Source organism: Helianthus annuus, chromosome 8 (assembly GCF_002127325.2).
Source record: "Helianthus annuus cultivar XRQ/B chromosome 8, HanXRQr2.0-SUNRISE, whole genome shotgun sequence".
Lineage (NCBI taxonomy): Eukaryota > Viridiplantae > Streptophyta > Magnoliopsida > Asterales > Asteraceae > Helianthus > Helianthus annuus.
In genome coordinates, this window is record NC_035440.2 from 38,173,770 (window position 1) to 38,189,140 (window position 15,371).

Below are 15,371 nucleotides of genomic sequence, written 5' to 3' on the forward strand. Positions count from 1 at the left end.
TTATAAATTTGAACTTAGTCTTACTTTGTAGATTTTTGTTATTACTTGCAAAACTATTTTGATTATTGGAGTTATTAACTTCAGTAGATCATGACTGAGAAGTTTTGTTATTTGCTTGGAATGTCTTATTAGTTTTTTTTTTTTTTTTTGGTTTGAGATCACAAGCTTTGGTATGAATATGTATATTGGTGAAAGAGTGAAAGGCTTAAAATGGATCTTGTGGGCACAATAGATGATGAGGCTTTTCTAGCAATAAGACTATTAAAAGTTGTTGCAGAGGTCTTTGGTACTTAAGGAATGACATTCAAAAATAAATATTTAACTAAGGTCATACCTAGACCCATCAAATGAAAAATGTTAATAGACAGAGATTTGACATGGCAATCAGATGGAAATTAATTTAATTTCGTTTAGTGGAACAAAACCGTTTAAAGAATCTCCTAGCTAATAAGCAATAGAAATGCTTCAGTTAGATGCTTTTGTAGTTGTAACCAGCTCAAATAGATGATTAGCTATTCATCTTTTTGTGCTTTCTTCTCATCTATAAAAGTTCAGAGCGTCGTTTTGTTTTGTGTCTGGTTCAGAATAATGTTTTGTGTTTAGATTTTTCGAAACCAAAACTAAAATAACCATTAGATATAAGGTTCTGACACAGACCCATCTTGACTCGAATTCGTTAGGTAAAAGTTTATCACAAATTAATTTAGTAATAAAGTTAGAGAAATGTGTTTTATAGAGACGGAGATAGTTCATGGGATGGAAATGATGCTCTAAAGCATCATACGAAAAAAGTGACTTTAGTGATAAAGCCCGACCCGACCCGGACGGAAATTCTAACGTCAAGTTGATGGATAGAGCACCTAAAAAGTGAACCCAGTTAAAAAAAATCCTGGATCCGCCACTGAGAAAGACCACCACAATCGATGCATGCATGAGATAACACCCATCACCTATCTTCTTCATCTATATATATAACTCCGATCAACAATAAAATTACGCGATTCAGGTGCCGGAATCTAGAAGAATTAGCGATGGTGGGACCACAAAGGCCACAAATAATACTGTTTGGATCATCGATAGTTCAACTCAGTTTCAGCAATGATGGTTGGGGCACCATTCTCGCAGATGTCTATGCTCGTAAGGTACTTCTTCTTTGTACTTCAGTTACTATCATCATTTTTGTTCGGTTTTTTTGTTGATCTGCTTCGGAGAGAAGAATATTTGTTGCCTGATCGTAGTTATTGCTACGGTTTCCGAAAGTAATTCAATTATTTGTGTTGTTTTGGTGTTTTTTAGAGTGAATTGATGATTCTTGCGGAAGATATTAACATTTGATTACATTGTTTAGTTTTCGTTATCAATCATAGGGTTTGAAACATGTGAATGTCAAACGAACTTGTAGAAGTTCGTAATAATTTAATTACAAATACAAATTATATAATATATTTTTACATAATATATTAAAACTAAGAATCATTTATAGTAGTTTTAATTTTAGTTTTTATTATTTAATTCTTATAAAACTTTATTATTATAGTTACTTTTGTTCGTAATTATTTGATTACGTTATTATCAATCATATGGTATGAAACATGTGAATGCCAACAAATCTTGATTAAAATAAAAGAGCCAAGTTTTGTGATCATATTTCAAAATAAGACTATCTAGAAGTTTGTAATAATATAACTATTGGGATTTCCTTGTGGTGCGCTGCGGTGAAAATTTGGTTTTAGTTGATATCTCTTCGGTTCACGATAAAACTAGTATGGTATTGGTATGGTAATTCTAAATACGCCATACTTTATTTCTATTTACACCCTACTTTATAGTATTAATTTTTTTTTTTTGAATAGCCAACCGAAATTCATAAAAATTGGATACCAAATGTTTCTCAGCCATCAACTGAAACAAAGTACAGAAGAAAAAAACAAAACCGAAAATAAAGCAAAGGAAAAAAACCGAACATTACGCGTGCAGATTTAAACTAGAGTCCCACCATTGTTGTTTTGTGATCGTACTGTGTTTTGATCTTTGTCTCACGCCTTGAAAGGATGTGTCTTTTATTTCCTCGATGATCATTTGTATCGTTCGATGTCTACCCGAAAAGATTTTGTCATTTCTGTTCTTCCATAAGATCCACATAGTTTGTATTGCTATAGCATGAAGAAACTTCTTTACGTTCCTGCTCTTGTGACTTTCCAGAATTGAGTGCAGCAGATCCTTAACGTTATTAACAGTGTTTTCCATCGGTAATCCAGTCCACATCTTCACAGCCCCCCCCCCAAACTCGCTTAGCGAAGTTACATTCCAGCAGAATATGGGCTGCATTTTCTTCGTCTGCACCGCAGATTTTGCACATCGTATCCTATAAAATCACTCCCCTGTTTGCCAAAGCTACAACCGATGGGATTTTTTCGTCAATTGCTCGCCAAACAAATGCAGTACTTTTACCCGATGCCCAGTTGTTCCAACAATACGTATTCGGTGATAAGTTTAAATCCAAGTTTTGACCCAAAGTCAACCTCACGTTTTTGACACTGAAATTCTCGTTCTCAAACTGTCTCCAAAACCACACATCATCACTGTCGGTCAATGTTTGTTACTGTAAACGCTGCTTCAAGGACTCCATTTCTTCCTTTTCCACATCACTATTCGGAGCTCTACGCCAGGCCTAATCCCACAATACCCCCCATTCATAATCCTATAAACCTCTTGAATCTTTGCTCTTTTTCTTGAAGATAACTGGTATAAACTAGGGAATTGTAACTTCAATGGTTCGCTACCAATCCACGTGTCAACCCAAAATAAAGTTTTATCCCCCCTTCCCACTTTGCTACAGAGACTAGTGTTGATATTAATATTCCTCTTGCTAAATTCTTTTGCTATTTCCCCAATATTCTTCCATACACATACTTGAGACTTTTTAAACGGTATAGGTTCCACTTTCCTTAGACTTCCGTGTATCGATTCTATAACTTTTGCCCACAAAGTATTAGGTTCCATCTTTATTCTCCACCACCATTTAGCTAGAAAAGCCAAGTTCATGTCTCTTAAATTCCCGAGCCCAAGTCCCCCAAAATCTTTCATGGCAACCACTCTTTCCCACTTAACCCGCCTGATTTTGTTGTTTATACTACAACCCTCCCATAAGAATTTTCTACGTATTCCTTCTAGAACTTTTAAGACGCCATTTGGACATTTATAGAGTGAGAAATAGTAGTTTGGTAAACTACCCAATACTGATTTTATAAGAATGACCCTCCCCGTAAAAGAGAGATTTTTTGCCTTCCAACTTGAGAGTCTTTTGTTAAAAAGATCAATAATTTCCTTCCAAATAGTAATTCTATTCATATTTGCTCCGACTTTTAGACCGAGATATACAAAAGGAAACTTACCCACCCACATAATGAGTTCTTCCCTACATAATGAAGTTTATTAGTTTATTAGAAAATTAACTTATTAACTCAATAAAAATTATACCTACTATTTTCAAAGTAACTTAACTTGTTTTATTACTATTTTTTATTAGTTTATTACAAAATTAAGTTATTAACTCAATAAAAAAACGTTTCAGGAATAATTTGTAACAAAAAAAAGTTATATATTTTTATTGTTAAAACCATTTTTATTTTTATTGTATTTTTTGTGTTCATGTTGGTCTTTTTTATAAATTTACTTTAAAATGTAATATTTATTTTTAAACAATAAATGTTTTATGTTTTATATTTTATATGACTTAAATCAATACCTTTAGAAAAATACATGTCAAAGTTATCTTTTCAATTTTTATTAGACTTGTAGCAAAAAAAAAAAAAAAATCAATAAAGACTAAATGATTGAGTAATAAATAATTAGGTAATAATTAATGAAATTAGTTAAGTTTTTTTTTTCTAAATTTTAGATGATAATTAATGAATTATATAGGGTAAACTGTGGTAGAGTAGGGTGTAAGAACACCCATAGTCGTTATGTATTTGGGTGTTTTTAGGCAAAAACAACGCCCAACCACGCCAGAGCCAGTGTCCCCCAGGGCGTTTTTGAACCAGAAAATCGAAAAGCGTTGTATAAACAACGCCGGAGCCCCATTTTGAAGATATTGTTGGCCCAATCACATGTAATCATCTTTTTCATTGCCCATTCACTTTTTTTTCATGGTTTTTTTTATTTATTTAATTCTTTATACCCATTTTAACCATGGTTGTAAGAATCCCAACTAGGCACCGATTAGTCCCCGATTAATCATCGATGAATCTCGATTAATTTCCGATTAATTACAATTAATCCCTATTATATTCGATAATACCCGGTTAATTCCAATTAATCGCTAGTCCCCACTCCAATGGCCGACTAGCGATTTCTACAACCATGCTTTTAACATAATGCCCACATCCCCACTACACCCATTTGTGAAAAACGGCTCTTTACTGACTAGGATAACACGTAGCGAAAAACGCCCATAGGTGAGGCATTATTCACCATTACCACTACACATGGTCTAAATATCAACACCCACATTGATACTAGGATTAAAAATGCTCTTTTTGAATCCAACATACTATATTTAAAAAAAAATAGACCAAAATGTTGAGAAAAAAATTCAAACACATCAGCTTTTCTAAAATAGGTATTAGATAAAAGTCAAATTAAATAAAAATTAAGTAAGTTAAAGAAGTATATTATTTTACATTTAAGTGATGAAGTAGAAAGTTAAAAAGATATTTTATTATAAAGTCATTATTCATGGTTTTGGCTGTTCATGAGCTGAGCGGAGCTAGGGTAAGTTCGGGCTTGGCTCGATTATAAATTGAGCTGGTTTGGTTCGGTTCGGATTTGAAACCGAGCTGAAAATCTATGCTCAGACTCGGCTTCGTTAATTCCAATTAATCGCTAGTCCCCACTCCAATGGCCGACTAGCGATTTCTACAACCATGCTTTTAACATAATGCCCACATCCCCACTACACCCATTTGTGAAAAACGGCTCTTTACTGACTAGGATAACACGTAGCGAAAAACGCCCATAGGTGAGGCATTATTCACCATTACCACTACACATGGTCTAAATATCAACACCCACATTGATACTAGGATTAAAAATGCTCTTTTTGAATCCAACATACTATATTTAAAAAAAATAGACCAAAATGTTGAGAAAAAAAATCAAACACATCAGCTTTTCTAAAATAGGTATTAGATAAAAGTCAAATTAAATAAAAATTAAGTAAGTTAAAGAAGTATATTATTTTACATTTAAGTGATGAAGTAGAAAGTTAAAAAGATATTTTATTATAAAGTCATTATTCATGGTTTTGGCTGTTCATGAGCTGAGCGGAGCTAGGGTAAGTTCGGGCTTGGCTCGATTATAAACTGAGCTGGTTTGGTTCGGTTTGGATTTGAAACCGAGCTGAAAATCTAAGCTCGGACTCGGCTTCGTTTTAAACCGAGCTGGCTCGGCTCGGCTTGGTTTGGCTCGATTTTAAAAATAAAAATTAATACATACCTCTTAAATTTCAATCTAAAATATTATTCAATACTTGAAAAGAACATATTCAAAATAAGTTCAATCTAATACATTACAAGCTAAAATCACGTTCAACAACGCAAAATAAGTTTTATATTTCAAGTAAATATAATACTTGTTCATTAACATGACAATCAACCTTTAAATATGTCATAGATATCAAACTAAAAGCCTAAATACATGTAAATGATAATCAATTTTTTTAATATATTATATGTATATAAAAATAAAATATATTATAAGTAAAATAATTCGATCTAAGCCGAGCCGAGCTACCAAGCGAGCCAAACCGAGCCAATCTGACTCGTCACGAGCCGAGCCGAGCTAGGCTCACTTTCTAACCGAGCCGAGCCGGCTCAGCTAACTTTCAAACCGAGCCATATCGAGCGAGCTTTTTCCGAACTAAATCGGAGCGAGCTCCGAGCCACGAGCTTTTTAAACAGCCTTATTTATGATTCATGCAAAGTAACTATAACTTAGCAAACATGTACCGCGGTACAAAGAGGTAGTACAATGGGTACACTGAAGCCGAAAAGATGGCGAGATGAGCGGTGTAGGCCGGATACACCCACCGCAACCACACCGACTTCATCAACGCCGGTAACCAGAAAACCCAACGGACCAAGAACATCGGTGTACGGTGGAAATGGGCGTTTCCTTTTATTCAAACCGAACTAATACTATAGAATATGATAAAATCCTTTGTAAACAAACTACTACTCAATCATTTTTTTTTCTTTAAAGGATAATTTCTAAACTTTCATGATAGATCATATGTTTACATAGAGCTTCTATCTTCATTAGAAGACTTATCATGTGAATAATTTAGAGATTTTTATATATTTCTCCCTCCTAAGAATTCTTATTACATATTTTTTCAACTCATAAATTTAATTACATATTTTCTCCACCTAAAAAAACCTTATTACATATTTCTTTCTCAAATCCTTAAATTTAATTACACATTTCACCTTCCTAAACCCCATATATTACATATTTACCCATTTTATTAAAAATACTCTTATAAAATTACTATTTTACCCTTAATGAATATATTAAATGAATAATTTCGTATTTCTCATTCTAAAATATCAATTACATAAAAAATATAACATTAAAAATATGTTTTTATATAAACTCTTTATAAACAATTTAGTCGTACAGAGTCCTCTTTAAGTTGTTTCACAAAGTTTGTGAATTTAACAATTTTAGAATTAACATCACCATGCGAAAGAAGACAAATGGCTTCAATAGTCGCTTTTGTTACATTTATCAATGAGTAAATTGCTAAAATAGTCCCTAACGTTTGTTCACATTTGCTAGATTCATCCAAAAAAAGATCTTTTCTCATATGAACCACTGAGGTTTCAAAAAAGTTGCTAAATCCATCCAAACTTTAAGGACAATTTTAGCAATTTAATAAAACAAACTTTTTTTGAATGGATTTAGGAAATGTAAACAAACGTCAGGGACGATTTTAGCAATTTACTCTATTTTTTTTTTTATTTTCATCTTTTTATTATATCTCTTAATTAACATAAAATCTATTATTTTTTTTATTTTCATCTTTTTATTAAATTTCTTATTCAACATAAAATCTACTAGTTTTTTTTTTTTTTTGAATGGCGAATTTCTACAACAGGCGATAGATTCGCACATGCTTTTGCAGGCCCTCCACCCCACTCTGGCCAAGACTATGTTGTCTTAACCGGGCTCATGCTTGGCGTCAGAGTTTGATTTGGCGCTCCCCGACAAAATTTTCAGCCTACTGCCATATGCGAGTAGTTGCACCCTCCACAAGAGCCGAAAACTCTCTGGAGTAAATGCACAGTAATAGAAAACTCGGGTGTACTCCGCGGGTTTCGAACCTGTGACCAGGCCTTCACCCAATATTTTTTTGTTCATTTATAAAATAAAATACACGTTCTTGCTAAATAGGTAACAAATTAAACCGTTGAAAAGATTTTGTCGTATAATTAACTTTATTAAAGGATTAGTAATGAGTAAAATGTTTACATTTTAAAAGACTTGGTTAGATGGTTAGATGATTATAAATATAAAACCGTATTCATAATTGTAAAATATAAATGATTAATCTTTATTATGAAGTGGGTGAAGGCCTGGTCACAGGTTCGAAACCCGCAGAGCACATCCGAGTTTTCTATTACAGTGCATTTACTCCAGAGAGTTTTCGGCTCTAATGGAGGGTGCAACTACTCGCATATGGCAGTAAGCTGGAAATTTTATCGGGGAGCGCCAAACCAAACTCTGATGCCAAGCGTGAGCCCGGTTAAGACAACATAGTCTTGGCCAGAGTGGGGTGGAGGGCCTGCAAAAGCAGGTGCGAGTCTATCGCCTGTTGTAGAAATTCGTCGTTCAAAAAAAAATTAGTAGATTTTATGTTAAATAAGAAATTTAATAAGAAGATGAAAATAAAAAAAAACTAATAGATTTTATGTTAATTAAGAGATATAATAAAAAGATGAAAATAAAAAAAATAGAGTAAATTGCTAAAATCGTCCCTGACGTTTGTTCACATTTCCTAAATCCATCCAAAAAAAATTGTTTTATTAAATTGCTAAAATCGTCCCTGAAGTTTGGATGGATTTAGCAACTTTTCTGAAACCTCGGTGGTTCATATGAGAAAAAATCTTTTTTTGGATGGATTTAGCAAATGTGAACAAACATTAGGGACTATTTTAGCAATTTACTCTTTATCAATTTTCTGAATAAAATTACTATTTATCAATCCTAGGATGTATGCTCTTTATAACACACCTATTATTAAGTAGAAAACACAAATCTATGAACCAAAGCAAAGGCGTAATCAAATAACCTAAATAAAAGATATCAATTCCTTCCTACAATGATGTCTAAAGTTTTAATAAACTAATTCATAACACATCTTATTGTTCAAATTTCAATGACATAAAATTATATATAAAACAATTTTGAAAAGGATTTTCACTGTAGCAAAATGTCCCTTACAGTGGTTTCAAAGAAAATTTTCTTAAATTATTAATTGTAGGCAATATTAAAGTTGTTATCTAGACTTATATTCACACAGTTAGTTATTTACATTAAACCGAAATTTTGGTTTATATCGAATTAAAGGTACTCAGTTCAAGAACTAATTTCATAAATTTATAGTCGGGTCATAAAATCATTCAAGTTCAATGGGAATTACATTTTTTAACAATACTAACTACATCTTACAACAAAATATGTTTTTTTTTTTATAATTGTAGGCGGATATAGTGTTGCGTGGATACAATGGATGGAATACTAGACGTGGTGTAGAAGTCCTTGATCAAATTTTCCCAAAGGTTGATCTTCGACTGCCACATCTTTCTAATACAATACAAAAATACAATTGCATAGTTACATCATGTTATGCTATGAATATAATAGTGATCTATTTTTATTATCATGTAGGATGCTGCTAGCCAGCCTTCACTGATCATCGTTTACTTTGGCGGTAATGATTCAATGGAACCTCACCCGTCTGGCTTAGGCCCGCATGTCTCTCTTCCTGAATATATTGAAAACATGCGAAAAATTGCTACTCATCTCCAGGTACGTCTTCTTCAAACACAACTTGAAGTTGTATTATCAATTTTGTTATGTATAAATGAACACATTTCTGCGTTTCATTATATGATTATTTAAGAGTTTTATATAGCTAGTAACAAAAGTAATTTAAGAGAATTTTGCTCTCATTTTACAAAATGTCTCGTTTTTTCATTAAAAATGTTCTTTTGGTCATCTTATTTTTTAATTACTTAGAATTTCCGAAACACGCAACATCTAATTAATTACTTAATAATTCAGACTTCAAATAATAAAAATAAATCTAAACTCTATCTTATACAACCTATATTACAAGTGATTGTAGTTATCTGGTATCGTATAACACACCCTTAACATTGACACCTTGATGTAAAACCAGGGTCTTTCAGACACAACACGTATAATTTTCCTCGGTTGTCCGCCTGTGGATGAGGTCAGAATTCGCGAGACCAGAGGGTACTTTCATGAGTTAATTATTTCTTTTTGGTTCTTTTTTTTTTTCAAGCAATAGCACAATCTAAATCTAGTGATTTGTCATGTACAACAGCTCCATTGGTCGAACAAATGAGTTATGCCGGATATATTCAGAAGCTTGCATAAAGTTGTGCAATGAGATGGGAATAAAAGTTATTGATCTTTGGAGGGCGTTTCAAAAACAAGATGATTGGCTGACTTACTTTATGTAAGTCTTCTTCCATGAATGCATCTTATAATTTTTTTATGTTTTTATTTTATTAATATTCTTATCATATAACCAATATTTAATACATTGAAATGGAAGACAAATAGTCAACAAGGTGCGTCGCAAGTCATTTTTACATAGCAAAACAAAGTCTTTTAAAACTACATTCATGGATTTGGGGTCATAAGATTACTATACAAGATCTGTTGGACTGGAAAAAAAATTATATGACCGGGATTTTAAGCGTTTAAATCTGAACTTTCAAGTGCTAAAAGCCACTTATGTTCAAAAGCTGTGAAACCAGTTGAACTGTCTAAACTGTGGAAAAATTGTCCGGTTTTGGCCGAAATGAGAATAATACAATTCAGTTTATAGTTTAAAATCGACATTGCAAACCAAACCTACTTAATAACTAGTAATAAATAATAAAAAAAAATCACACCGATCAATCTAAGAATTATAAATATATAAGTATTTGTAATTATAATACGTATATATAGATTATAATTAATCTAACCGAGTATGTGCGATTGTGTTGTTTTTTTGTCATGTTTTTTTAACCATTGATACTTAAAAGGTAAATCTTTAATCTTTATTTAAAGCCCACCATTTTGATCGACTTTCGAAGATCTTGAAAAACATTGAGAATGATGCGATTCTAAAAAATGGCCAAACCTCTAAAACGTCAAAACCAAATCGTTTTAACTAGTTTGGTTTGGCTTATCCAAAATCATAGTTATCGGTTCTTTTTAGAAACTCTGTCAAAAGCAGAAGAACTGTGAGCATCCCTTGTAAAAACACCATAAACGAAAAAAGTTGGTGTGACTAGGTCCTCGTGACCTAAAACACTAATTTATCCCGCTTGACCCATTTTCTTATGAGTGGATCCATTTGTGACCTTTGGACAATGCTGTTTCACAAGTTACCTACTGATGTTAAACGTAAATATTGAAATTATGTTTTGCAGTGATGGGATTCATTTTTCAAGTTCAGGAAGCAAGATAGTTGTTAAAGAGATACTAAAGGTGCTTAAAGAAGCCGAATGGAAACCAAGCCTACACTGGAAATCTATGCCCACTGAATTTTCAGAAGACTCACCTTACTATTTAGTCTATTCGGATGGAAAAACGACACTAAACCCATCTGATTGGACCTTTCATAGAGAAATCCAATGGGACTAAAAACATGATCGACCTCATAGCATTAAAACAAGCGCATTCGACTATGACTAATACAAAACTTTATGTTGCAATAACTAAGAATTGTACTTGTGACCTCTAATAACAACATGCTTATTATTATCTACGTTTATAAAAAGCGTTGTTCAAAACCTACACGACTCAAATTCAACTGATTTTTTTTTCTTTAGCTTAAGGAACCGAACCGATATTGTCCGAACAATATCAGTATCGGTATTTGTTTTTATGGTTTTCTCGACGCTCCGGTATTAATTTAATTGAAAATGAAGTTGTCTTCACATTAGAGTATTTTTTGGTATCGTAAGCTATATCGAATGCTCGTACCGTGATGAACCGACCCCATCCGAACAACATGAGTGTATTCATCGCTAACGTTTACGGTCTATGCAGTGGTGGACCCATGATTTTTTTCCAATGGGGTCCATTTTTCGGTGTTAAAAATTTTCACAACAAAAAGTTAAAATTTTTGGGTCGGTCCTCGTTCGGGTCGGGTCAGAGCGAGGAATATATAACAAAAATATATAATTATTACTCATTATAAAACACACAATAAAAATAAATTGTCATTCTAATTTCTTAATTTAATATTCATAGTAACAAATCCTTAAACAAATAGACAAGTAACAAAATTCAAGTTATAAAACTAAAAAAATCAATTAGTTTTACCTTTGTTTTTTTCACTTTTTTATTTGTTTTTTCACTTTTTTGTTTGTTTAAAAATCATCGAATATCTTATTAGATTTAACTTTGATGCTCGATCACACGTTCCACACACAAACAATTTCTCAGCAGTCTCGTTAGCGCAGCTCACATTTAATATTATGAGGTTTCCATGGAAGATTTTTGAAAGAAAATATTTTTGGATTTTGATACTGAATGCAAAAATGTAAATACAATGAAATGTAATATTTACTATTTGTATTTTTATGAGAAAATGTGCTAGAAGATCATATCCATTTATAAGACATACTAGTTGCACCGTTGATCTAAGAAACACTCAGGTTAAACAATTCACGAGGATTTTCGGTATTGTTGTCCACATAAACTCAATCTAAAACTTTTGTAATGTTTAACGATACATTAAGGTACATTAATTTGCACTACATTCTATGGAACTCACAATTTTAGCATATCCTCTCATCATGTAATACACTAACTCAGGTAATGCCTTTAAACGTCATTAAGTGTGATTTGTATAACAACCCTCTTAAAATATTTTTCGACATCCTTAATATATTTAGAATATCCCTATATGTCCTAAAATACACCCCGTATAGGAAAACAGACCCCGAATACCTTTATTTTTATTAAAATTAAATAAAAACAAAAATAAATGGTCTCTGGCGGGCCGCATAAGACCACCCCTTGGTCTACGCGGGGCGCGAGCGAGAGGCCAAACGGCGGCACCCGGAAGTCGCCACGTGTCAACACATGGCAAAGCTAAACCAGTGAAAAATCAATGCTAGGCCCTCTGGACCCTATGTCGCGGGCCGCGTAGGCCTTCCCTTTCTCTTTCGCGGGCCGCGAAAAACCTGAAATCAGGCCCTATAAATAGAGGCCATCGTCTTCAGTCCAAACCGCTCACAATCTCTTTCTCTCTCGAAATTCTACATAGCAATAGTAATCTCCGGGCATAATACCCCCTAAATAACGAAGTTCTGTCTCGTTGTAAGTATCATAACCCCGGTTACGTATTAGATACGCTGCCCGATTGATCCAGGGTTCCGTAACGACTGTCGTGGTTCTACCCGACGTAGTCGTTGGAATGCCGTCTCGGGGAGGGTATTACTAATGTAAATATTGCGTTATTATACTAACGCGTGTGCATTTGTGTAATTAATAGATAATCACCAAGAAATCCTTAAGGAAAACCCTAAGACAGCAATGTGAATAATCTCCTTTTTGCAAACTGTTTTTACAAAACCTTATATAATTAACATTACATTAAACAGTGATTGAGTATTTGTATTCTACAATTATCGTCGGTATGTTGGGGTTTTGTATACAAAATTTGTTACTACATTGTGAGTAGTAACATGACCACAAGTCGGGTTGACAGTACCGTGGGTGGTAATTAAAGTAGATGGAAACAAATGTAATTGCGCGAGCGCCTTCAATACTGTACAATGGCTTTACTTATCTTGATTAAACTGGAATTCACTCACTAGTATTTCCCACTGACAAAATTTTTTTAAGCGCGTTTCAGGTAACAAAAAGTGAAAGCCAAATAAAAGCCAGCTGTACAGCACTGAAGGCTTGGAAAAGTGGCTATAAAGTTACCCAAAATAAAGAGATGTTTTATTTAAATAAATAGGGTTTATCCCTATGAAAATGTGTGTAGTTGAAACTTGAGATTTTCCCATATGTTTAATATTATAAAAGCTTGGTATTTTACTCTGATAAAATATTTCCTAACTACGGTCCTGATGTAAATTCCGCTGCCAAAAATGATAAACACCGATACCACCGAAAATGGTCGCGGCCGCCCGTTCCCGGGTAATTAAAGGACGGGGGTTGCGACAGAAGTTGGTATCAGAGCTAAGCCATTGATTCAGCTACAGAAGTGTTCTGCTGACACCAAGATATTATTCAATATGTTAGGAAATAAATTACGGGAATACGTGCATATTTGTATTTTATTGTTATATGTTATTTGACTATTTGTTAGTTTACAGTATGAGCGACCAAGGACCTTCCGACGCCTACCGTCAGTTGTCCAGCTCACCTAGGAGCGAAGGCACCTCTTCACAGCCTACCCTCTCAGGGTATTCAGCTGACAATGAAGATGGGATATTCGTGTTTAAGGCTCAGTCTGAAGAGCCATTCCCTCCTAAAAAGAGAGGATGGTTCAATAGAGGAGCGCATGAACGTAGGAAAAGGATGAAAAAATTGCAACAACAGCGTGCTTTAGCAGCCGTTAAAAGAGAAACAGATGCTCACACCCAGGATATGCTCAATAGGAATCTAGCAAACTTTCATATCATTACAACTACAGCTGCAGACCCTAACCTGGAGCAACTCATAGCACCCCAGCCCTTACCACTGTTTCCCACATAACCAATGGAAATTGAAATCAACCCAGAAAACCAAATCCTAATGCCTGACCTTGACCCAGTAGATATACCTAGAGTACCAGCACCAAATCCCTTAGATCCAGACTACGACCCGTGGTTTGACGACCATAGGGATTACCAACAACGTTACCCAATACCAGAAGACGAACCCATGCCAAACCTAGCAGCCTACCCAGACTTGGACCCTCTGGATCCCTACTATGATAACGACCAATACATTAGGGAAATTCTAGAGAATCCATATCCTTACCAAGAACCTATGCCCCAGTTCCCAAACCCAGTACCAGCCCTTGCACCCCCAATGAGTGCAGATAATGTGCAAGAACTCCGAACCTTTGGTGAGGAGATTTTAGAAGGTAGTGAGAGGATGAGGCAGATCGGAGAACGACTCGTCTGGAAGTATGACGAGCGTAATATGGAGTTCTGGATGAACCCATATCAGTGACAATGATAATAATAATAATAATAATAATAATAATAATATATAATATGTGTGTATGTTTGAAAAAAAATCTAGATAATAGTTATGAATGCCTAATAGTAGTATAATTTCAATTTCATTTGTACTGTAATATATATGGATGCATAGTATAAAATAGAGTAAGTCGCAATGTTCGACGATTTTGACCAATATGCGTGTTGTGTGATTGATTGTGTTAAATACTATCTTGTGATATTAATAATTGATAAATGTTTAAAATTCAGATGGACAACGAAGTGAACCAGGAAAACCAGAATGATAATAACCCGAACAATGATAATAATGGAAACCAAGTGGATAATAGTGCCATTCAACACATAGTGGCGCAAGGGATAATAGATGCAATGCCATATATTATCAAAACGGTTAGGGAAGCAGATAATAAAAGTAACAATGGCAGTAAGCGACCCACTGAACCAGAACACAGCGTAAACAATGGACCCATACTTCAAGTGCCCATTCCCAAAAGAAGAAGAACCATGTGTAGGATCGTGTTCTGACCCGAAACAAGTCGTTCAGAGGCATTCTACTCAATATGAAAGGCGGAAACAGACATATTGAGTTTGATTCAGCTAGATATACACTTTAACTGTCTTTCTGATTGAATTGACAAAGTTTTACAGCGAAACGACACTTCGGCAGCACTTCGGCTCCGGAAACACTCTTCTAATTTCGTACCAAATGACACGAGATCAAGACTATATATAGGCAAGCTAATTCCGCACCAACATGTTCACACGGAATTAAGTTCAAGCGGAATTTCAATTCCGTACGAAATTACAAGATAATTTCGTGCGGAATTACTTGAACTCCATTTCATGCGGAATTACATGGTTCATGCGAAA

At 34.1% G+C, this 15,371-nt stretch overlaps 1 protein-coding gene across 1 annotated transcript; it reads left to right on the forward strand.

Moving 5' to 3' along the window:
• Positions 1 to 885: 885 nt before the first annotated feature.
• On the forward strand, positions 886 to 11,102 carry LOC110872698 (GDSL esterase/lipase CPRD49). Its single transcript, XM_022121560.2, has 6 exons — positions 886 to 1,142; positions 8,769 to 8,846; positions 8,956 to 9,096; positions 9,470 to 9,546; positions 9,638 to 9,772; positions 10,740 to 11,102. The coding sequence occupies exons 1-6, from the start codon at positions 1,032 to 1,034 to the stop codon at positions 10,951 to 10,953; spliced, it is 756 nt and encodes a 251-aa protein (XP_021977252.1). The 5' UTR covers positions 886 to 1,031; the 3' UTR covers positions 10,954 to 11,102.
• Positions 11,103 to 15,371: the final 4,269 nt, after the last annotated feature.